Source organism: Anomaloglossus baeobatrachus, chromosome 2 (assembly GCF_048569485.1).
Source record: "Anomaloglossus baeobatrachus isolate aAnoBae1 chromosome 2, aAnoBae1.hap1, whole genome shotgun sequence".
Lineage (NCBI taxonomy): Eukaryota > Metazoa > Chordata > Amphibia > Anura > Aromobatidae > Anomaloglossus > Anomaloglossus baeobatrachus.
In genome coordinates this window covers 225662028-225685290 of record NC_134354.1, presented here as the reverse complement: position 1 = coordinate 225685290, position 23263 = coordinate 225662028, and the positions used below count along the sequence as shown (strand labels likewise).

General features: G+C 43.1%; 1 protein-coding gene across 1 annotated transcript in view; it reads right to left on the bottom strand.

The window, feature by feature from the left end:
* Positions 1 to 6389: 6389 nt before the first annotated feature.
* IRF6 (interferon regulatory factor 6) overlaps positions 6390 to 23263 on the bottom strand; it is a 35071-nt gene continuing 18197 nt past the window's right edge. Inside the window, exons 4-8 of the mRNA XM_075333654.1 lie at positions 20880 to 20990; positions 11272 to 11418; positions 9542 to 9934; positions 9268 to 9386; positions 6390 to 7261 (exon numbers count right to left, since the gene is read on the bottom strand). Coding sequence (XP_075189769.1) covers positions 6971 to 7261; positions 9268 to 9386; positions 9542 to 9934; positions 11272 to 11418; positions 20880 to 20990 — 1061 coding nt within the window. The 3' untranslated portion in view covers positions 6390 to 6970. The remainder of the gene's footprint in view (positions 7262 to 9267; positions 9387 to 9541; positions 9935 to 11271; positions 11419 to 20879; positions 20991 to 23263) is intronic.

Genomic DNA, 23263 nt, shown 5'->3' with positions numbered 1-23263 from the left:
ATAGACAGATAGATAGATAATGGATAAGATAGACAGATATAAAGATAATCGATAGACAGAGTCCCTTTCAGGACACACTGCAGTTCTCACGAGCGGTAGTGTGTTCACACTACTGACCGTGAGAAATGACCTGTAGTTACCCCTGCAGGCTCGTTATGAGGCTGCATTGATTACTATGTGTAAGACGCGGCTGGATCAGTCTGCAAGCGTCGTGGGACCTGCGTGGATTACGCCGAAGCTGTGTGTTTGGGTGGTGGGGGGGGTTATTAAAGTGGTGAGAGAGGAGGCTTTTTAATGTTTTATTTAAAATAAAAGATTTTTCGGTGTGTGTGTTTAGTCACTTTACTTATGGGTTAATCATCAAACTTTCTCACAGATGCTGCCATGATTAAGCTTGGACTTAGTGGCAGCGCATTAACTCATTATTACCCTGATTGTCAGGGCATCGCAGCAATTTCGAAGAGCCGGTAACACGCCGGGACTGTTGCATAATGGATGCGACATTCTCGGGGCAGCTGCGGGCTGATATTCTCGGCTGTGGGGGGATGGGGTGGGGGTATTAAGCATGGCCCTCGACCTCCCCAGCCATAGAATACCGGGCCGCCGCTGTGTGTTTACCTCAGCTGGACGGTAAAAATACAGCGGAGCCCACGTTTTTTTTCTTCGTTTTTTATTTTTAATATGTACGTTTGATTTCTATGTGTATTTTTTATGTCTGTGTCTGTGTGTGAGTGTGATCTGTGTGTGTTTACTCTCTGCTCAGCTTCCTCTTCTTGTCATAATGACACCACTTCCCTGCAAAATGTAGGGCAGTAATGAACATTATGTCTCGAAAAACGAGAAATAACGTGGGAATAACGCAGGAAAACGCAATGAAACGCACATAATTTGCTACCTGTGTTATTCGCTGCGCTATTTCATGATTACATTACAGTCAATGGAGTGAATAACGCAGTTAGCTGCAGAAAAAAAGTGACATGCTCATGCTTTTTCTCAAGAAAATCTACAGAAAGTATTTTCTTGAGAAAAAACGCAGTGTGCGCACAGCTAATTTTTTCTTCCATAGATTTTGCTGGGAAATGTCTGCAGAAAGGTTACAATCATTTTCTCAATTTTCTACAACAAAAATGCACAAAAAACCCGGGTAAAAAACGCAGTGCACACAGGCCTAATAATCAGTTTTAGTTCAAACAATCGCTTAATCATTAAATAAGTGCTGCCCCACCGAGTGGCTTGATCGACAATTGCCCCTTTCCCAGCACGTCTCTTCAAGATGGAATCAATTTTAGGGGCTCTGGCGGCAATAACCAATTTTCTCACTTTTCCAATTAGATTTCCAGCATGTCCCTCTTGCACACTCTCTTTTATTGCCAGCTGCAGCGTGTGCACGACACAGCGCATGTGATGAATATGAAAGTGTTTTGAAGCAGCTTCAACAAGATCATCTAATTCTAAAGTATCATTTTGCTGTTCTTCTGTTGTAATATCTGCTTGTTCCTCAGTGAACAGCACTGTGGCCTTCCATCTCAAACATACTGACTGAATACTAAATTTTCTTCTAGCTATTGTTCATTACTCTCATTCATCAGTTTAATTGTACTTATGTTTGAAGCATTGTCCGTTATTTTTCTAATCTGCTTTTGCTATTGAAAACATTATATATGAGCTCAAAAACCTTTCAGGTGATGCGGTTTTTTTAAAAAGCTGATCTGCTTTTGCAGCTGAAAAACGTATCCTCAAAAAATGCAGCAAAAATGCTGTGTGTGAATGTAGCCTTAGATCAGGAATAGAACAGCCATTTATAGCACATTTCATAACTTCCCAAATTCCTATGAAAAATATTCAGCACATTCTGCATTCAACTACTGTACCCAATTTATTATATATTTTAGGAGTCTGAGTCGGTCCATTTTATACAGACTCCGACTCCACAGCTGCTTTCAGAGCCTCCTCCACTGCAGTCCGTTCTCCCGAGGACCTGACGCTGAACTGCCGTGTCCAGGTGCCTTGGAAAGACATCTGACCCACCACTGCTCCCCAACCCTTCTTGCTGGCATCTGTGGTGACCATGACCAGAGGAGTATGGTTCCAGGGCACCCTCGTCTTCAGGTGGTTCTGGATCAACCACCATGCAAGAGAAGCCTTCATATGGTTTGGTATCAACATTCTTTTGTTTAACGCACTTGGAGACCCGTTCCAGGAAGAGAGGATGTGAGATTGCAACGTCCGTGTGTGGGATTGTGCCCATGTTACCGACTGAATGAAAGAGGTCATTAGGCTGAGTACAGACATTGCAGACCTGAGGGAAGTTGTTCTCTGGTCCAGTAAGGTTTTGACCTTGGACTTAACTTCTAGCTGCCTGTCCTCTGGTAAGAAAGATGTTTGTCTCCCAGAGTCTAAAAGAACCCCGAAGAATTTTTTTGTCGTGGTAGGTAGAAGGTTCGACTTCTGGAAATTTATAATCCAGCCCAAGGAGTCCAGGACTTGTAGGGTTGTTCTGATAGGACTCTAAAGGCTGCTTTACACGTTTCAATATGTCGTGCGATCGCACCCGCCCCCATCGTTTGTGCGGCACGGGCAAGTTGTTGCCCGTGTCGCACAATGCTGTAACCCCCTGTCACACGTACTTACCTTCCAAACGACCTCGCTGTGGGCGGCGAACATTCACTTCCTGAAGGGGGAGGGACGTTCAGTGTCACAGCGACGTCACACAACGGCCGGCCAATCGAAGCGGAGGGGCGGAGATGAGTGGGACGTAAACATCCCGCCCACTTCCTTCCTTCCGCATTGCTGGTGGGACGCAGGTAAGCTGCAGTTCATCGTTGCCGGGGTCTCACACGGAGCAATGTGTGCTGCCTCAGGAAGATTGAACAACCGGACGTTCAATTTTTAGAAAATGAGCGACGTGTCAATGATGAACGAGAAAGTGAGTATTTCTACTCGTTCATAGCTGTCACATGCTACGATGTCCCTAACTATGCCGGATGTGCGTCACTTACGACGTGACCCCGCCGACATCTCGTTAGATATATATAAAGTAGTATATAAAGCCCGCTTTAGAGTGGTGTGGATGGGGCGTTGATCAAGAGGTCGTCCAAATAATGGATGATGCTGATGTTCAAGCTCCTCAGGTGAGCAATCGGTTCGACCAGGATTTTGGTGAAGATTCTTGGAGCGGAAGAGATGCCTAAGGGCAGGACATTGTACTGGTAGTGCAAGATTGCGTCATCGTGCCGGACTGCAAATCGTAGAAACTGACGGTGTGATGGATGAATGGGCACGTGATAGTATGCATCCTGAAAGTCCACTGTAGCCATCACGCAGTCTTGACTGATCAAGGGAATCGTGGATTTGATTGATTCCATCTTGATTTGCCGGTATACCACATAGTTGTTCAGTGGTTTCAGATTCAGAATCATTCTGGAAGAACCATTGGGTTTCTTCACCATAAACAGGTAGGAGTAATAACCCCGGCCTTGTTAGTCTGTGGGGACAGGGTATATTACTCTTAATACCTGAAGAGTCTGAAGATTCGACAGTAGTTGACCCCGTAGCTCCGGAGACGGGAGGGAAGTGAGTCTCAGCCGCCGAAGTGGCAGGAGGAAAATTCTATTTTTAAACCTTCCTTGATGATGTTGAGAACCCAGGTGTTGGATGAGACTGCTAGCCATCGGGAGTGGAACCGAGAGATCTGTCCCCCAACAGGTACGGCGTCACTTTTTGTCGTGGGGTTGGTCACAGGAGAAAAAAAAAATATTCCTGCCTCTGCCACCCTTGGGGTAACTCCAGCGTCCCATTTTCCCCTTCCCCTTGTATTGTGGGGTAGGATTGTGAAAGGGACGAAAGGGTTTCTTCCTTTGGTCCTTTTATTTAGGAAGAGACGTTTTTCTGTCTGCTGCCTTTTCAACCAATTCGTCCAGGACTAGGCCGAACACATGTTCACCTTGGAAGGGGATGGAGCAGAGCTTGGTCTTTGAGGCGATATCTTCGCTCCATATTTTGAGCCATAATACATGCCTGGCTGAATTGGACAAAACGGAATTTTTAGTCGCTACTCTCACAGATTCTGCTGAGAAATCTGTCAGGAAGCAAGTAGCTTTTTGGAGAAGAGGGATGGAAGCAAGGTTATCCTCACTTAGAGTGCCCCCTCCAGATGTTCCGTAAGTTTTTCCAAACAGAGAGCCATGGACCTGGCAACGCAGGTGGAGGCTATGTTAGCATTTAGGAGTAAGGAGGATGTCTCCCAGGATTTCTTGAGGAGGCTCTCCAGCTTAAGGTCCATAGGGTCTCTGAGCTGGGATGAATCATCAAATGGTAGTGTGGTTTTCCTGGCCACCTTTGTGATTTGGACATTACTTTGGGAATGTCAGTCCATGGTTTGGAGATTTTTGCATCAAATGGGAATCGACCCTTAAGCTCTGAAGGGACCAAAAGACGTTTGTCAGGCAATTCCCACTACTGAAGGATCAGGTTCTGAATGGTCTCATGAATGGGAAAAACCTTTGACTTTTTTGCCATGAGACCCCCAAACATTTCGTTCTGTATAGATTGGGGGTAGAGGAGGAAGAGACTGTACATAGTGTGCCTCACTGCCCCCAGCAATTCATCCATATCCTCGGAAGAGAAATAATATTTCTTCCTTGCAGAGTGGGGCCCTAGTGTTGAGACAAACTCCTCCTTGTCCAGCTGTCCTTCTGATAGAGAAGCTGGATGTCCCAAGGAATCTGAGTCTTCAGTGAGAGGCTGCTTACGTTTTTCGGAGCCGGTTTGGAGTCGGGGTGGTAGCTGGGGCAGGAGGCGATGTAGGAGCGGGGGTGGAAGCTGGGGTGGCAGGGATTGAGAGAGGGAGACAATGGAAGCCTGGACCTCCTGACGTACGAGCCCTTTAAATCTCCTTTAGGAATGATGGTCGTTCATCCTTGAGAACTTTATCCGTGCAATATTGGCAAAGCTTTTTTGTACGTGAAGGGAAGCTTTGCTGCACATATAGGACACTTTCAGATCATGGTTTTCTCCTTCGGTGCGGGCAATTTGTCCCCCCTAAGGGGGAGAAAAAATAAGGTATTCAGATACCTGCCCCAATGGAGGAGAACCACATACTGCTCAGACATACTGGATAGGGAATGTGGAGCAGACACACCGACCCTTCCCCCACCCATTACAGGACTCACTGTGCTGGGAACGACGCTGGGCTCTGCAGATGCAGGTGGGGAAGACTGGTCACTCTCCATAATCTGGGAAGGTTTGGTTCTTACCTGGAGAAGTCTTCTGGCCGAGTACTCTTATAGTAGTGCCGGGCCCTTAGCGTCACATGCCTGATGCAGGCTGCTCCTCCCCCAGGGGTGGGTGTCCGTCATGGGTAGGCCCGAGGCGCACCCAGAGTAGCCGCGTTCTCCGAGCGTGCAGTCAACACTGGAACGCACATGGGATTCCTGTGTGTTCCGACCTGAACGCGTCACCGCGCACAGGCACGGAACCGAAACCGTAAGTGACGATTGCGTCACTTCCGGTTCGCGCTAGTGCCCGGAGATGCTGACAGAGGGAGGAGGAATAACCAGAGAGCTCAGAGAGGCCCGCGGTTCAGGCACCACTCTGCATAACCCGAAGGCGCAGGAGAGCGGGAGTGGTCCCGAATCATGAAGAGATGGGAGCAGCAACCAAAGAGGAGGAGGCAGAGCCAAGACCCCAGCTGCCCGGTTAACAGCAACAGGTAACTCCGATCACCGGCCACGGAGCACCGCAGGAGAACCTCTTCATGCCCTGATAGGGACAGGAAAAACCACTGGAGAGAAGTGCGGTGAGGGGCCTTTTAACCTCTGTGTGTTTCCTGTCCCTATTAGGGCGAGGAGTCATCCTCCTGTTGTGCTGTCGTGGAGGGTGATTGGAGACAATGGGGGTATTTAGGCACAAGGGAAAAACTGATAATCAGCAGCTGGACAGAAGTTTAGCTCCCCTGGGTCCTAAAGGGGAATAGACGAAAATCTAGCAGGAAAGCTACCTAGTACAAAAAGAACAGAAAGTCATTGCGCATTTTGTGCAGCAAAACGCAGTGACCTTCTACTTCCAGAAACCGCATGACAGCAGAAGAGCCAGTGCCAACATCTGTGGAATGGTGCCAGCAGTGGAGGAGAGTACAAGTATTGCTTTACTGGAGGAATGCATAGGGATTGAAAAGGGGTTGTCTGAGTAGTGGACAATTCCTTTAAATAAACAGAACTAGTGTATGGGCAATGTGGACAAAATGGCATATGGGAACCATAAAGGTTATATTATTGTCATTCAACAATACTTTCTCTTTTAATTGGTGTGTACACGTGTGAAGCAGCGTGCAGAAATCTACAAATCACACATCTGACTTAGCAGTAAGAAAATTTACTTTTTACAAAATAAAACAAATATTTAAAAAGACAATTAGAAAAGGAGTATTTTATAAAGTCATTTTTGTACAAATTCTTATTCTGCAGCTAAGTTGGTAAGGAGAGCAGGGAATGTGATAAAGCATTTATCTTGGATGATAATCAATAGTAAAACGATAGGATGGCTTATGACACATTAAAAATAATAAATAAGTATTGTCTACTACATGGCTGCTATAATTCTGTAGAATGGTTATTGTTGCTTATGCCGTAGAAATTCCAGCTTTCTCAAGGCACTTGTGGTTATATATATATTCTGATTGTTAACAGGAAATTATAACCTTTTTAAAGAAAAAAAAAAAAAAAGTATATAAAAATGTAGATAGCTTGAATATTTGCATATTTGCTAGCATTGGTTAAGTACAGTAAGTGACTTGTGCACAGGCAAAACAGAAGATACAATGTTGGCTGCATTACTTTACAGGCTCCCCTGGCTAATATGGCTGCTGGTGTATATCTTTAAGTCCACAAATTAGGTAATGCGCAAATAGTCCAGCCACAAAAGAACCATGGATCATACTCCATAAGATAGTCATCAAAGTCCTACAAGTTATTCATGCAGGAAGTCGCTGAGCTTGTAGTGCTTGAGCCATATGAAGGCTTGTTGGCTGCAGATTCGGGGCTTGCTGCATGTTTGGTTGGTGCAAGTTTGGATGCGGCATGACTGGCCAGCCGTCAGGACCCTGGTGGTTCTGTAAAAGGCGGTAAAGCTGTTTCAGATGGGAAACAATGTTGTCTTTGATATCGGGAACAGAAATCTGTAAACGAACACTTCCACTTTCAAAGGAGCGGGTGACATCTCCAGAAAACATCTCAAGAATCATCCGGGCCACAACTGGAATAATCTAAAAAAAAAAAAAAAATAATTATATAATAATATATTTATATATTTATTATGTGAATTTAGAACTCTACCAAAAGCAACGCACACACAAAATATTGCACTGGAATGCTAAAATATGTGAAATGGTTGGGACACTGAGGTAGTGGTTAGGACTTGTTTTGTGCCTCCTTACATATTAGTAATACATGATCCGTCTGCTCACTATTATATGCCATGCACCATGTCACTAAATGTCGTCGTCATGAGGGATTACGAGAAAAAAGATTTTCTAGCCCCATAATAGTACTTAATTTACTAGACAACAGCTAATGATCCTATAAAATAATGCAAAGAATAACACTCACCTTGCCCGTCCCTTTCTTCTTTCCAAGGCTGGTTTCATACATCCGGCTTTTCGCCGGTTTGCTGGATGCAGCGCACGCCAGTACAGTGTATACAGTACAATGGCAGCGCCGCAACTTTCAGGTCACATGCTTCGGTCACATGACAGCTTGTGACCGGCGCTTGTCGCGCTGCCATTGTACTGTATATACTGTACTGGCGTGTGCTGAATCCGGCAAACCGGCAAAAAGCCGGATGTGTGAAAAGGGCCTAAATCACTATGTCAGCCTCTGTTGCATCGTCTTGATGCGTCACTGCTGCAGCGGTGACCTCAATGGTATCAACACTATAGCCAGTGTTTGGCTGCAGCGGTCACATGTCGACAAGCCAAGCCATTAAGAGATCGACATGGGACCAGGGAAGCGTGAGTGGTTGGGTTTTGGTAATATGAGTATTGCTCCTTTTGTTGGTTTTATACCATTGTCAGAGGTTTGTGAGAGATTTCACGGGGCTGCGTTCTGGCTTGAAAACTAAACTGCACACTTTTGATAAATGTAAACAGTGCGTAAATGTAGACACTGCATGAGTTTTGACCGCGTTTTCCTTGCGTTTTGGACAGTGCATTTTGAGATGGAGAAGTCAATGGGTGGAAAATGAAGAAGTGACATGCTGCTATTTTTTTAGGCAAAGATTTTGACAAAAATTTGTCAAACAAAAGGCTGCCAAAAAAAAAAAAAAAGAAGCAACGTGTACATGTTAATTTTGATTTCTCAAACTTTGCTGGGGAAGCAAAACGCATGCATTTTGTCACTGACAGTGCAGTTTAAACGCGACCAAAACGCAACAAGAAACGCAACGTGCGGACAGACCCTTAGAAGCGGTTGTCACCTTTTCACATCAACTTAAGCCCAGTTGATTTAAAATAATAGCATAAAACCCCCAAAAACTAAGTGAGCTTTACTTCATCTCAGTATCTCGACCATTCACCAGGCTCTGGCTGCAGTGGTGACTTCATGTCAACAGCACTGCAACCAATCACTGAGCTTAATGGATCATGCCATCCACATTAGTTTTTTTTGTATCATGTAATAAGCCTAGGAATAGAAGTATATTCAAAGGAGACAATATCTTTAAGATGAAATATGCGGCTGCCCTTTTAAAAATGGGACATATGCAGGATATCTCAGAGCAGATGTTCCTTTGTGTACCCTGAACAAGCAAACGGTGCGATGCTGCTAATGTGTACTTACAAAGACATTGAGCATATGTTGTCAAACAATGGAAATACTATTTAGAAGATAAATGTAATGTGTTGCCTTTTTCCATGGATACTTATTTCACAGCTTTTTATGCATTCTCTTGCACAATTTTCCTAATTTTATATACTAAAGTACAAATCTAAGGGCCCAATTAAATGGAACATCTGCCATTTGGCCTCGTTGACAATACTTCTGTGCACCTAGAACGTCATGTTATTGGCAGCATATATCCTGTTTACACCAAACAATGTGCTGCCGAGAATTTTTAAACCTGCTTAAAAATTATCTTACCCTATGGTTAATCATTTTGCTTATACATTAGGTGATTCCCAGGAATGCTTCTTAGCAAATTATCCCAATGAAATGCATCTTATGCAATAAAGCAATAAGAATAGTGCGACCCTCCGTATAGCAGAATCCAGCTCACCTGAACAATGATAAGTTTGCGCTCCTTTGGTTTACCATCAGGCCACTCCTCTCCAAAGCACAAGTCTATTTCATATGCGGGCTGCTTAGCTCCACCACCTTTCTGATGTGTAATGAGTTCTGTTTTGAGAAAATAAAACAAAAATGGATGAGAGCCTTTAAAAAAAAAAAAAAAACAAAAAAAAAAAAGGTCTATATTTTGGCAAACTGGACAGGAATATTACTGTTCTAGGCTAAAAAAATAACAATTAGATTAAGAAAATATAGTTACTTACCACTTAAAAATGTCTCCAAACAGAAAAGTTTCACTCTCTTTTGTCTCTCAATCAAATTCGGGGCATTTGGAGAAGGAGAGCAGGGTCCTCTCCAGTATACCTTGCACTGGCATAGTCTTACAGCATAGATGGCATGTCCGCTCACTTCTAAGATCAGGCCTCTGTCCATGACATCCAGGAGGCGACTGGTGTACAATTTCTGTCGGTCATTTACTATTTGCTCTGGACCAGGGAATCGAACCTGCTCAAGACTTATGGGACCAAAGAGTTCTTCCTGATTGGGCATTGGGCCCAGATCTCCATAGAATAATCGACAACCTTGGGGGTTACTGACAGTCATCGTCTGGCCCATCTCTTTCCCTCTGTATAAAAACTGGATTTCTAAGTCGGTCACTGTAAGAGAAAAAGTAGATTAAAACTGCAGCAAATATCACAATCATAGGCGGATTATAATGAGGGCAATCTGGGCTACCTCCTGCACAGTAGGGGGCAATATGGAGGCTCATTCTGTATAAAAGGGAAGCTGTATGCGGGCTCACCCTGTATATAGGGAGGCTGTGTCTGGGATGATGCTATATACAGGAGCTATATGAAGGCTCATACTGCATATAGGGAGCCGTGTGAGGTCTCATACTGTTTATAGGGGGGTGACAGCATACTTAATTCTACACTCAATATTAAGTGATAGTAATTATTATTTTATATTAATTGTAGAATTATAATTGAGCAGAAATAATTTCAGCCTATTGGTTTGGCCATCCACAACAGTCACAGTTTCTCATGTGGCCACTTGGGAAAAATAATTTCCTACTCCCGCTCTATTGTGTATAGCGATATGTTATGTATAGCGTTGTATAGAAGAGTAAAATTTGCGTCTTTATTGTTTTGCATCTGCAGTGGAGCACCTGTGTGTTAATCATGTGAACGATCACATAATCTATTACAAGGACCCTGACTATTCTAAGGCTGGGGTCACACGTAGCAACGCATCAACGATCCCACCAGCGATCCGACCTGGCAGGGATTGTTGGTGTGTCGCTACATGGTCGCTAGTGAGCTGTCAATCAAGCAGATCTCACCAGCGACTCCTGTAACGATGCTGCGCTTAGTAACCAGGGCAAATATCGGGTTACTAAGCAAAGCGCTTTGCTTAGTTACCCGATATTTACCCTGGCTACGTGTCAGGGAGCTAGCGCTGGCAACCTGTAGGCAGCGTACACTTGTAACCAGGGTAAATATCGGGTAACCAAGCAAAGCGCTTTGCTTGGTTACCCGATATTTACCCTGGTTACCAGCGTACACCGCTTACAGGTTGCCCGCGTTGGCTCCCTGTATACGTAGTTAGGGTACACATCAAGTTACTAAGCAAAGCGCTTTGCTTAGTTACCCGATATTTACCCTGGTTACAGGTTACACTGCTTACACAGAGTCGGTGCTCGTTAGTCTCCCGCAGTCAAACACGCCGATGTGTGCTGCACAGCGGGAGACCAACAAGCAAAAAATAAACCAGAACAGTGTGTAACGATCAGTGATTTCACAGCAGGGGCCAGGTCGCTGCTTAGTGTCACAGACAGCGAGATCGCTGATGAGGTTACCGGTACGTCACATAACCCGTTACTCAGCAGCGATCTCGCTATGTGAGAAGTACCCCTTAATCTGCCCCTGATCACAGTAATGGATTTGTGTAAATACAGATATAGTGTAGGAAGAAAGCAGTAAGGTTTACTTACTGGGAAGAGAACTAATCCACAACTCAGGAGTGTTGAAAAACTCCATCGCCACAGGGGTCTGTGGAACTTCCATATCTTGTGGCTCGGATTTTGGCCAATTTGGCTCAGGTGTGCAACTGTCAATACTGGCAGGGGCCATGGGAGAATCTGAAAGTTAAATTTAACATTTATATACAGATTTTTTCATTTTTTTTTTTTTTTTTAAATCACAAATATATAATTTATTGCAGTCATTTTTTCCAACTACTAATCAAACCACGCATTCAGGATCCATGCAATTGACTACAAGCAGTCTATAGCATTCTACAAAACATCCGGGTAGAACAAGATTCATATGCAGGACATTACATGTCATCTGCAGAACCTTTAGGCTATGTTCACACGCAGCGTTTTCGTAGGCTTTTTTTGCTGCAGAAAAGCTACATTTTAGACTCTCAGCAGAAATACTGTGAGATTTATGAAATCTCATGTACACCTTTGAATCACATATACAAAACAATGATATGGCACAATGAGGGATACTAAATGGATACACATCAACCTGGAGGAAAGTCAAAAGCAGGGTGCTGCAAGGCTCTGTCCTGGGGCCAGTGCTGTTCAATATCTTTATAAATTATTATCTGGATAATGGAATTATTGGGAAATCTTAAAATTTGTAGATGATACTAAGATAGCAGGAGTAGCCAACACTAGAGAGGAAAGCGAGCGTATTCAAAAGGATCTAGACACACTCGAACAATGGGCCGAGGAGAAGAGAATGTTTTTTTAACAGGGACAAATGCAAAGTTTTACATCTGGGTAAAAGAAATGTAAAAAGCATAAAGTATGGGAGGAATAGAACTAAGTGATAGCACCGGGGAAAAGGACTTGGGCATAATAGTAGATCACAGATTCAACGTGACCCAACAATGCAGTGCTGCAGCTAAAAGGGCCAACAAAATTCTGGGATGTATCAAGACAAGCATTGTATCTAAATCAAGAGAGGTAATTATTCCCCTATACTCTGCCCTGGTCAGACCATAACTGGAATACTGTGTACAGTTCTGGGCGCCCCAATTCAAGAAAGACATCGATATATTGGAGTAAGTCCACGGAAGAACAACCAGAATGGTAGAGGGTCTGCAAACCATGTCATATGAAGAACGGCTAAAAGAACTAGGGATATTTTGTTTAAAAAAAGAGAAGGCTGAGAGGAGACTGAATAGTCTACAAATATCTGAAAGGTAATCACAGTGCAGAGGGAACTACCCTATTCTCATTAGCACAAGGAAGTACAAGAAGCAATTGGATGAAATATAAAGTAAGGAGATTCAGATTAGACATTAGGAAAAACTTTGACAGTGAGGGTAGTCAGAGAGTGGAACAGGCTACCACGGGAGGTAGTGAGCTCTCCATCAATGGAAATCTTCAAGCGGAAGCTGGATAAACATATAGCTGGGATAATTTAGGAAAACCTGCACTCACAGGGGGTTGGACCCGATGGCCATTTAGGTCCCTTCCAACTCTACCATTCCATGATTCTATGAAAGTACAAAAATTAAGCATACAGGCCTTGGTGAATAAACATGTACTATAGACAAAATACACATGTAGTTTGCACCCAACACATACTGTATAAAAATATATATATCAGACACACATACATATATATATATGTATGTGTGTATATGTATGTGTGTGTGCGTATATATATATATATATATATATATATATATATATATATATATATATATATATATATATATATATAATTACTATATGTTTACAAACACTCCACATTTTAGGAGGTCAAAAGTAATTGGACAAATAAACCAAACCCAAAAAAAAAAATTTTTATTTTCAATATTTTGTTGCGAACCCTTTGGAAGCAATCACTGCCTTAAGTCTGGAACCCATGGACATCACCAAACGCTGGGTTTCCTCCTTCTTAATGCTTTGCCAGGCCTTTACAGCCGCAGCCTTCAGGTCTTGCTTGTTTTTGGGTCTTTCCGTCTTAAGTCTGGAGTTGAGCAAGTGAAATGCATGCTCAATTGGGTTAAGATCTGGTGATTGACTTGGCCATTGCAGAATGTTCCACTTTTTTGCACTCATGAACTCCTGGGTAGCTTTGGCTGTATGCTTGGAGTCATTGTCCATCTGTACTATGAAGCGCCGTCCGATCAACTTTGCGGCATTTGGCTGAATCTGGGCTGAAAGTATATCCCGGTACACTTCAGAATTCATCCGGCTACTCTTGTCTGCTGTTATGTCATCAATAAACACAAGTGACCCAGTGCCATTGAAAGCCATGCATGCCCATGCCATCACGTTGCCTCCACCATGTTTTACAGAGGATGTGGTGTGCCTTGGATCATGTGCCGTTCCCTTTCTTCTCCAAACTTTTTTCTTCCCATCATTCTGGTACAGGTTGATCTTGGTCTCATCTGTCCATAGAATACTTTTCCAGAACCGAGCTGGCTTCATGAGGTGTTTTTCAGCAAATTTAACTCTGGCCTGTCTATTTTTGCAATTGATGAATGGTTTGCATCTAGATGTGAACCCTTTGTATTTACTTTCATGGAGTCTTCTCTTTACTGTTGACTTAGAGACAGATACACCTACTTCACTGAGAGTGTTCTGGACTTCAGTTGATGTTGTGAACGGGTTCTTCTTAACCAAAGAAAGTATGCGGCGATCATCCACCACTGTTATCATCCGTGGACGCCCAGGCCTTTTTGAGTTCCCAAGCTCACCAGTCAATTCCTTTTTTCTCAGAATGTACCCGACTGTTGATTTTGCTACTCCAAGCATGTCTGCTATCTCTCTGATGGATTTTTTCTTTTTTTTCAGCCTCAGGATGTTCTGCTTCACCTCAATTGAGAGTTCCTTAGACCGCATGTTGTCTGGTCACAGCAACAGCTTCCAAATGCAAAACCACACACCTGTAATCAACCCCAGACCTTTTAACTACTTCATTGATTACAGGTTAACGAGGGAGACGCCTTCAGAGTTAATTGCAGCCCTTAGAGTCCCTTGTCCAATTACTTTTGGTCCCTTGAAAAAGAGGAGGCTATGCATTACAGAGCTATGATTCCTAAACCCTTTCTCCGATTTGGATGTGAAAACGCTCATATTGCAGCTGGGAGTGTGCACTTTCAGCCCATATTATATATATAATTGTATTTCTGAACATGTTTTTGAAAACAGCTAAAATAACAAAACTTGTGTCACTGTCCAAATATTTCTGGACCTAACATATATATATATATATATATATATAAATAAAGCTGAATGTGTGTATGTATGTGTGTATGTATGTCCGGGATTTGGATGTATATATATAAATTTTTTTGTTTTAATTGGTAAGTGATGAACGGCTTGTTGCATAAAAAAAATGCTGTGTGTGACCATAGCCTTACTGTAGTTCACGATTACACACTTAACCTTTTTATAGCTTTTACACAGAAGCAGCTAAAAGCAGTAACAACAGCAGAATTCAAAGAGAAGATTCCTGCTCCTGGTACATTGCAGTTTCGGTAGCAAATGTTCCAGTATTATTCAGTAAAAGCAAATACAGGTCACATATTTGTAATATAATTCCTTTACCCTGACAGACAGGCTGGACCACATTATTAAACCTTACACTTCCAGTAACAAAGGTTCAGTGTCTTACAAAACCTTACATTTTATTCTACTGAAAGTAAAAACCCTGGGAAATTGTCAACCTTGGCGCAAATAATATACGGGTTCTGTGCACTGCTCTGTATATTGTTTCACACATGAAGTAATGGACGAATTTAAGTTTGACAATAAAACTAACTCCTATCATGCAATGTTAAAATTACAATCAATCAAAAAGAAACAAAGCATATAGCCATATTATTTTACAGGAATGTGCACAAATGTGGAACAAATCATGAGACACCAACATTCCCAATGGATTATACACAATGAATAAACTATTCACGAGCATTTCCGATGTGTAATCAAAGTGATACAGCAGTAGGTAATGCAGCATGGACTGAATCACGCCACTTACACTACTGGAATTTCTGGGGACACTGGTATATTTCAATATAATTTTACCATTTTTTCCACTGGGAGGAGAGACAGAGGCCGATCCCTCCATCCATCTCATGGATATAGCTTTTCTGGAGCCAAGGAGGAGAATCATGTATGAAAACACCCTATCATAAAGTAACCAAAGTACCTTGACTAAATTTCTAAATAGACAAATCTCCAGTGTACACTCTATAATGGCATCTTGCATAAATCGGGAGTAAATTTAAAGGGGTTGTCCACCCTTAGGACAACCCCTTCTGATTCCACATGTTTCTCCCAGGTAAAATAATAAAGACTATACTCACCTATACACAAGCTCAGAGTCCAATCAGCGGTGAATTCCTTCTCCTCACCTTCGGACCAAACGAACAATCAACAGGAAGGGAGAGCAGCTTAGTGCTCACTTCCTGGAAACTCATTTGGTCTGAAGGCGGGGAGAAGAAATCTGGTGCTGAGAACCCCACGTGAGCCGCAGCACCATGATCCCAGACACCGCTGGAAGGGTGCCGATACAGGAGGTGAGTATAGGCTTCATTATTTTACCTTGGAGAAATGTGAAATCAGAAGGGGTTGTCCTAGTAGTGGACAAACCCTTTAAAATTACTTCACCTAAGAACAATCTTAAATTAAAATGACAGTTAATAAATAAAGCAATAGTACCTATGAAAATATGCAACTTTGTAATATATCTCATCAGAGAAATATGTGTCTTTCACATTCTGGATTGATATTTCACTAACTACTGATGGGTCAAACTGTATTCAGTGAAGATAAGATTTTCCCATTGCTGAAACTGGAGATGGCTATTGGTGCTTTTAAAATTACATGGAGAGACATTCTACTACAAGTTCTTTTGGCTTAACAGTTACAGGTCTCTATAGAACTGCATGACCATCAACTGTCATCTCCTCCATCAGTAATGGAAAAGTCTTCACTGAATACAGATTTAACACAAGAATTGAGAATCTTGAGGATGAATGATTAGTCTAGTCAATGTTGCAGCTCAGATTTGTGAGTTTTTCCTCAGCTCTAAACGGACTGAGGAAAAAATTACTATATACTGCAATTTTCAATCTCTTATCACGCGTGCCCATGGGTGCGAGTGAAACATCGAAGTGTACTGACCACATCCAAGTACATACGCAGAGACAGATAATGGAGAGGATGGAGATATTAATCCCTCCTCATCACCCGTGCTCCGATTCTCACGTGAGAGAATCGGAGCACAATAGAATGACAGTTTGTTCCTACCTTGCCAGAGGTTGGCACTCTACAAATAGATGATATGGCGCAGCCGCTCACCGACTACTATCCCTCTATACATACACACACACACACTTTATTTTAGTATCACTGGTATATGTTGCCTAATATTGGTTTAAATTTACCAATAAAATACTATTTTAAAAGGGTTCTCTTTTTGGTTTAGTACTTTGAAAATTAGTCATGTGGTCAATACTTTTTTCACCTGCTGTAAAAAGTTCCACATTTTGCGCCCCTTCCTTATATATATGTCCCTCATCCTGGGCCCCTTCCTGGTATGCATGTTCTCCATTCTGGGCCCATTCCTTGTATATGTCCACAATCACGATATATATGTCCCCCCCCATCCTAAGCCCCTTCTTGGTATACATGTCCCCAATTCTGCCACTGTTGTCTAATGCATGAAAAAAAGTCCTCATTTTCCCAAGGTGCACAGCGTCCTCTTCTGTAGCTGGAGCAGAGGCTGGCAGCTGACATAGGTCTGCCTGCTATAGGCAACGCATGACGTAACTGTGACTAGCCGCAATGCTGCATTTCAGCTGCATGTGTCCTTGGACGCACATCCAGCTGAAATAGGCACTGGCATTGGTGGGCCCCCCTCCGGCACAGGCCTGGTAATAGTTGCACACTTTGCGACTGATCACTACACCCTTGGTCATCCCCCAATGCCCTTTCAGACACAATTTAAAAACGCTTGTTCTCACTGCTGAAGTAGTGTTTTGCAGTCATAAAGGGATCAAATGGCTTATCTTTTAAAGGGCTACATAATCATTAATGGTTTGGGGGAGGGTAATAGTTTGAGAGGTTCCCTTTAAATTTAACAGCCTTCTTTTGAGATCTACAATTAAATACAATTGAGGGGTAACAGTTTTGGACAGACTCCCTTTAAAGGAAGCCTGCAATGTTGCAACATTCTTTTCTCAGTGCAGTTGCAGTCATCTTCAAGAAAAACACAATAATTGCAATAGATATAAAATAAATTCACAAGACTTATGCGGGCGTTACACAGTACGATATATCTGGCGATATGTCGTCTGGGTCACGTCGTTAGTGACGCACATCCAGCATCGTCAGAGATATCGAACCGTGTGACACCTATGAACGAGCAGAAATACTCACCTTCTCGTTCATCGTTGACACGTCGTTCATTTTTATATCATCGTCCCTCCTTCTGTGCTCTGGTTGTTCGTCACTCCCGTGGCAGCACACATCGCTCCGTGTGACACCCCAGGAGCGATGAACACAGCTTACCTCCGTCCCGCCGCCAATGCGGAAGTAAGGAGGTGGGCGGGATGTTTACGTCCCTCATCTCCGCCCCTCCGCTTCTATTGGCCGGCTGCCGTGTGACGTCGCTGTGACGCCGAACGTCCCTTCCCCTTTAGGAAGAGGATGTTCGTCGCCCACAGCGACGTCGCCCATGAGGTAAGTACGTGTGACAGGGGGTTACCGACTTTGTGCGTGACGCACAAACGACGGTGGCGGGGGCGATCGCTTATGCGATCGCACGATTTATCGGCTCGTGTGATGCCCGCATAACAAGATGCAAATCATTTTACCTTCAAGTGTTAAGAACCCCCATGCAACTTTGACTTAAATCTGCCAAACCTGCTGATTTCTACTGGCTGAGCAACCGTCTCATATGTATGGGGGCCCCCTGACTCCTCCTAGACAGAGGATGTTGGGGAAGATAATGATCCGGCATGTCAATTTTAGGTGGCCAATCCTTTTGTTCTCGGCTAGATAAGCCTCTGGCAGGAGACTGGAGGTAGCTTTCTGGTAGAGAACACAGGAGCATGGCAAGATAGCCGTCTGCCAAACAGTGGTGTGGTCAATCATTAGGCCAGAAGCCATCTATTGTTTATGGGGTTCTTTAGAGTGTCATTGTTACCATTCACAGAACTATTCTTCCTAAGGCAAATCAATATGGCACTGGCAGACTTTATTTTACACTAGCTGTAGTACCCAGGCGTTGCCCGGGATAGTAACTGTCTCTCTCCCCGACCGCCTGTCTCTTTCACCGCCTGTCTGTATCTCTCTGTCTCTTTCCCTGTCTGTCTGTTTCTTTCCTTGTCTGCCTCTTACTCTGTCTGTGTCTCTTTTTCTCTTCTTATACTAACAATGTCTTTTGTTCCTATAGCAACCAATCACAGCTGCTATTAAAACCAGTAGTTCCAGGCTCTATTTACTTTAATGCAGGCATGTTTTTTGGAGAGTACCTGTAAAGCGCGGGGTTAAATTTTCCCGTCAAAACAGTCTACAATGTTCCCTGGGTCACATGAAGTGTCTGTGCAAAATTTCGTGATTGTAAATGCAACGGTGCGGAATCCTTTAGCGGACATACACACACACACATACATACACACTCAGCTTTATATATTAGATGAACTTTAATATTACCATACCAATGTTTTCTTTTGTTCTATGTCCCCTCAGTAATGTATGTTCAGTGCATACTGAAATACTAAGCAGTCTTCTGCTTCTCTCCAATCTCCTGCATCATGTGACTGAAGCTCTCTTTTGCCGCATGACACAGCTGACTGTTACTTCTGTTCTTAATGCAAGTTTCTGAGTGCCATGTTCTGAGGCTCATGGACTCACAATGAGAGTGTGCCCTGAAGTCCACACAAACGTACGAGCCGGTTGGTCACAACTACGGTCACATGATGCTGGAGCACCACTGGAAATGGCAGAAGACAGCGTAAGCATGTTATTGTACACACTGTACATACAGAACTGATATTTAAAGGGGGGGGTAACTTTTAAATTTAAAAATTAAATGCGGCTGTATAAAGCCTTTCTTTTTTGCACTTGTACGTATAATCTCCTGATGATTGCTTGGGCTTCCATCCATATTTAAAGCAATATACAGCCTTTAAAATTGGCCCAGTGTTTTTAGTCTCAAGGAGATCTTACAATGGTCTTAAGAAGTGATGAGAGAGCGTGCTCGTCACTGCTAGTTACTTGATCGAGCTTCTTAAGGACAAATTGAGTACCGAATATAGTGGAAGTGAATGCGATACTCGAGCATTTTTAAACTCTGATGCTCGATCGAGTAACGAGCAGTGGCAATTCTTAAAGGGAACCTGTCACCACTTTCTCGGCCTATGAGCTGCAGCCACCACCAGTGGGCTCTTATATAATGCATTATAACATGCTGTATATAAGAGCCCAGACCGCTGTGTAGAACATAAACACTTTATAATACTCAACTAACAATCGCACTGCGGTGGAGTTGGGTTAGATGGGCGTCTGCGTTGTCCGGTGCTGCCTCTTTCGGCCATCTTTGTCTTCCTTCTTTTGTAGCCGGGGTGCATGACGCATATACGGCGTCATTCACAGTCGCCGGCATTGAGGTCCTGCACAGGTGCACTTTGATCTGCCCTGAGCAGAGCAGATCAAAGTATTGTAGTGCGCCTGCGCGGGAACGGCGAGTGTGTAGGACGTAGGATGCGTCCTGCACACAGGATTCAGAAGGAGGACGAAGATGGCCGAAAAAGGAGGCGCCGGCACCGGACAATGGAGACTAACATATAGCCCAACTCCACCACAGCGCGACTGTTAGGAAAGTATTATAATGTGCTGCAGCTTACAGGCCGAAAAAGTGGTGAGAGGTTCCCTTTAAGACAATGCAAAATGTCATTGGCCGAGAAGCCATATACAGATCATGACTAAAGATGAGCGAACCCAAAACAGTAAATTCGAACCAAACACAGACTTTATAGCTATTAAAAAAAAAAAACAAAAAAAAAACAAAACAAAAACACAGTGTTCCAGTTTGGATGCTTTACGTATGCAAACCACTTGAACGAGCATTGCTGTGCTTGGGTACGCTCGGTGCTCTGCCAAGTGCGAGCTGCTTGCAGTTTCTGAATGCCTCACATAGGGGGTAAAATCAGCGTTGTCAAGTTTAGTGTGCACCAAAAATAAAAATGCATTAAAAAAAAAAAAAAAAGAAGAAATATGAAAAAGCCCTGCCTTCTCCTGGAAGTTTTCTGTTTATAGCTGCCTGTATGGGCAGTTCGGCTCTCCATGCACAATCAGTGACTTCCCATGGGTTCGGTCCCAAACTGAACTTTATCTAAGGTCCGCCGATACCTGAACCCTTCAAACCTGAACTTCAACAGATCCGCTCATCTCTAGTCATGACACAAATACCTGCCTCAAGTTTAGAGTAAACTCAGAATACCACAATACTCTTTTTTCTGTTAGTAACGGTTTGGAGGTTTGTGTGCTCATGTTTGTCCTGTTGCAAAAAAATCCATAACCCAAAATGTCCAAGAAAAAAAATAATAATCTGTGTTTACCGTTGATAGTTAATCCATTGAATGGCTCTTGGATTGGGACGTGAATTTGAGACTGGCTTATATCATCGTCTTCATACTCATCATCATTCCAAGGTGAAGATCCAGTTGAACCTGTAGTAGAACGGAACTGACTTCAGATTCGTCCGAAACGAGTGCAGATTGAAAATATAGTAATTTACATGGACCTTATCTTCAGCATTATGTGGGACCGTTTCATCATTAGTTTGAGTGTGTGCATTATTGTCTGCAGCACATTCCTGTTTACACTAGACAAGGCGCTGCCAACAAGCAAGCATCTAATGACTGCAGAAAAGAGTCGATCAGACATTGTTTGCTTATTTCTTATGGTAACGGTAGACATGTTTTTATGAACTAATGGTTAGGAATTAAATCGGTACTTTTTAAAAGGAACATGAGCAAGGAGGGAGGAATCCGATCAGCTCGCCAATGCAGGTAACTAGATAATCCAATTAGGGTGCAGTAGAAGGAAAAGACAAAGGGCCAGTTCCCAGGAAAAGACATTTGAAGTAAGATATCCAGCACACACCAGGAAAAAAAAAAAAAATCAATTAAAACAAACTTTATTGATTTGCCTAAAAATATATATATCGGATTGATAAAATAGAAACACTCATCCTACGTATTTCAAGCTTTAAAACTCCTTAATCATAGCCTAGGGTAGCTATGATTATGATTAAGGACTTTTAAAGCTTGAAATATGTAGGCAAAGTGTTTCTGTATTTTAATCCTATAGATATCTTTAGGCACAAATATAATATTTTTAACTGATTATTTTTCCTGGTGGGGGCTGGATAGCTTACTTTTTATTCAAGTACTTGTTAAAAGACCTTAAAGGGGTGGATCACCCATGTTTTTTATTGTCTAGATCGATATTATATTGAGAAACAACGTTTCTCTCAAATACCTTATGTTGGCAATCGTGCCTGTGAGAGGCCCTATTGCAGACCGCTGTTCCCCGCTCCGTGACCCCCGGCCTCTGTCACCTCGGGGATCCGGTGACGTCACGTCCTGTTCCTGACAGCGCGGCCGGCTGCAGTGTCCATGAGTGATGGGCTGTGGGTGGTGTTTCACCGCTCGTCACAGCTCATCTGCTCCCTCCTCCCACAGAAGAACGCTGCAAGCAGACGACGCGCTGTGTTGTAACAAGCGGTGAAACACCACCCACAGCTCAGAGAGTCAGGAAGACTGGGGCTGGCCGCAGGGATGTGATGTGTCGTCACCAGATCCCGAGGTCACGGAGCCAGGGGTCACGGAGCGGGGAGCAGCGGTCTGCAATAGCGCCTCTCACAGGCACTATTGCCAACACAAGGTATTTGAGAGAAACATTGTTTCTCAATATATCGATCTAGAAAATAAAAAATGTGGGTGAACCTCCCTTTTAACCCCTCACCCATCTAGTAGCTCTATCTCGTTACAATTAATATTTGGCAACTTTTTCTTTCTTGCTCAAAGCTTGGTCATAGAGGACGACCGGTTTTCTGATCCGCTTATCATTTATGGCGCATTTGTAAAGGCAGCATTTTCAGACCACACTAGGGCCAATTTATCTTTCTGCCATCATCTTTGGCCTGGCCTTCTATTAATGAGATAGTTTGCCATGAACCACTTTCCAAAACAAAATTACAGATCAACACAGATTTTTGCCTTAGATCAGAACCAGTCACACTCAATTGTCTCAAGAAGAGGTGCAAAAAGTCTTTCTGATGTATAGTCAATTTTACTATCTCGTGCCATGAGTAGGCAAATGGCTAGTATGTTTGATAACAACGCCTCTTTAATGCGGACTACGAAGAGAGACATGTATATATAGTTATACAGAATTTTCAGTTTGGGTCTCTTTCTGAAGGACTCAAATGCTGATGTTGATTTTACCTGGCATGACTGCATGGCTTACACACAGTAAACATCTCTAAGCTAATTTGTTCTTGTACAGTCTTCTAAAAGGATTAGTATGCCGGCAGATTGTATATACACCTGCTTTTCAGTTGCCATGAGAATCTGGCAGCATGCCAACATTTTCCACACAAATGAATAAAAAATACTGTATAATACTTAAAATGTTGCAGCACACTAAGAAATTAAAAGATTATTCACGTTGCAGAACACTATGAATTTAAAAGATTATTCCCCCAAAATCCCCAAGTGATCCTCCATGTATTACATAGGGGATAACTAACTAATTACTGGTCATCTGGCCACTTGGGCTGTCAAAGGTGCCGAGATCTGAGCTCATTAACCCTAAGAACAGGGCTGTGCCGCTACGTCCTGAATAGAGCGGAGGTGCGCATGCTCTGTCTTGGCTCTATTCATTCTCTATGGGACTGCCAAAAAAAAAGCTGAGCATTGAACTTGGCTATCCCATA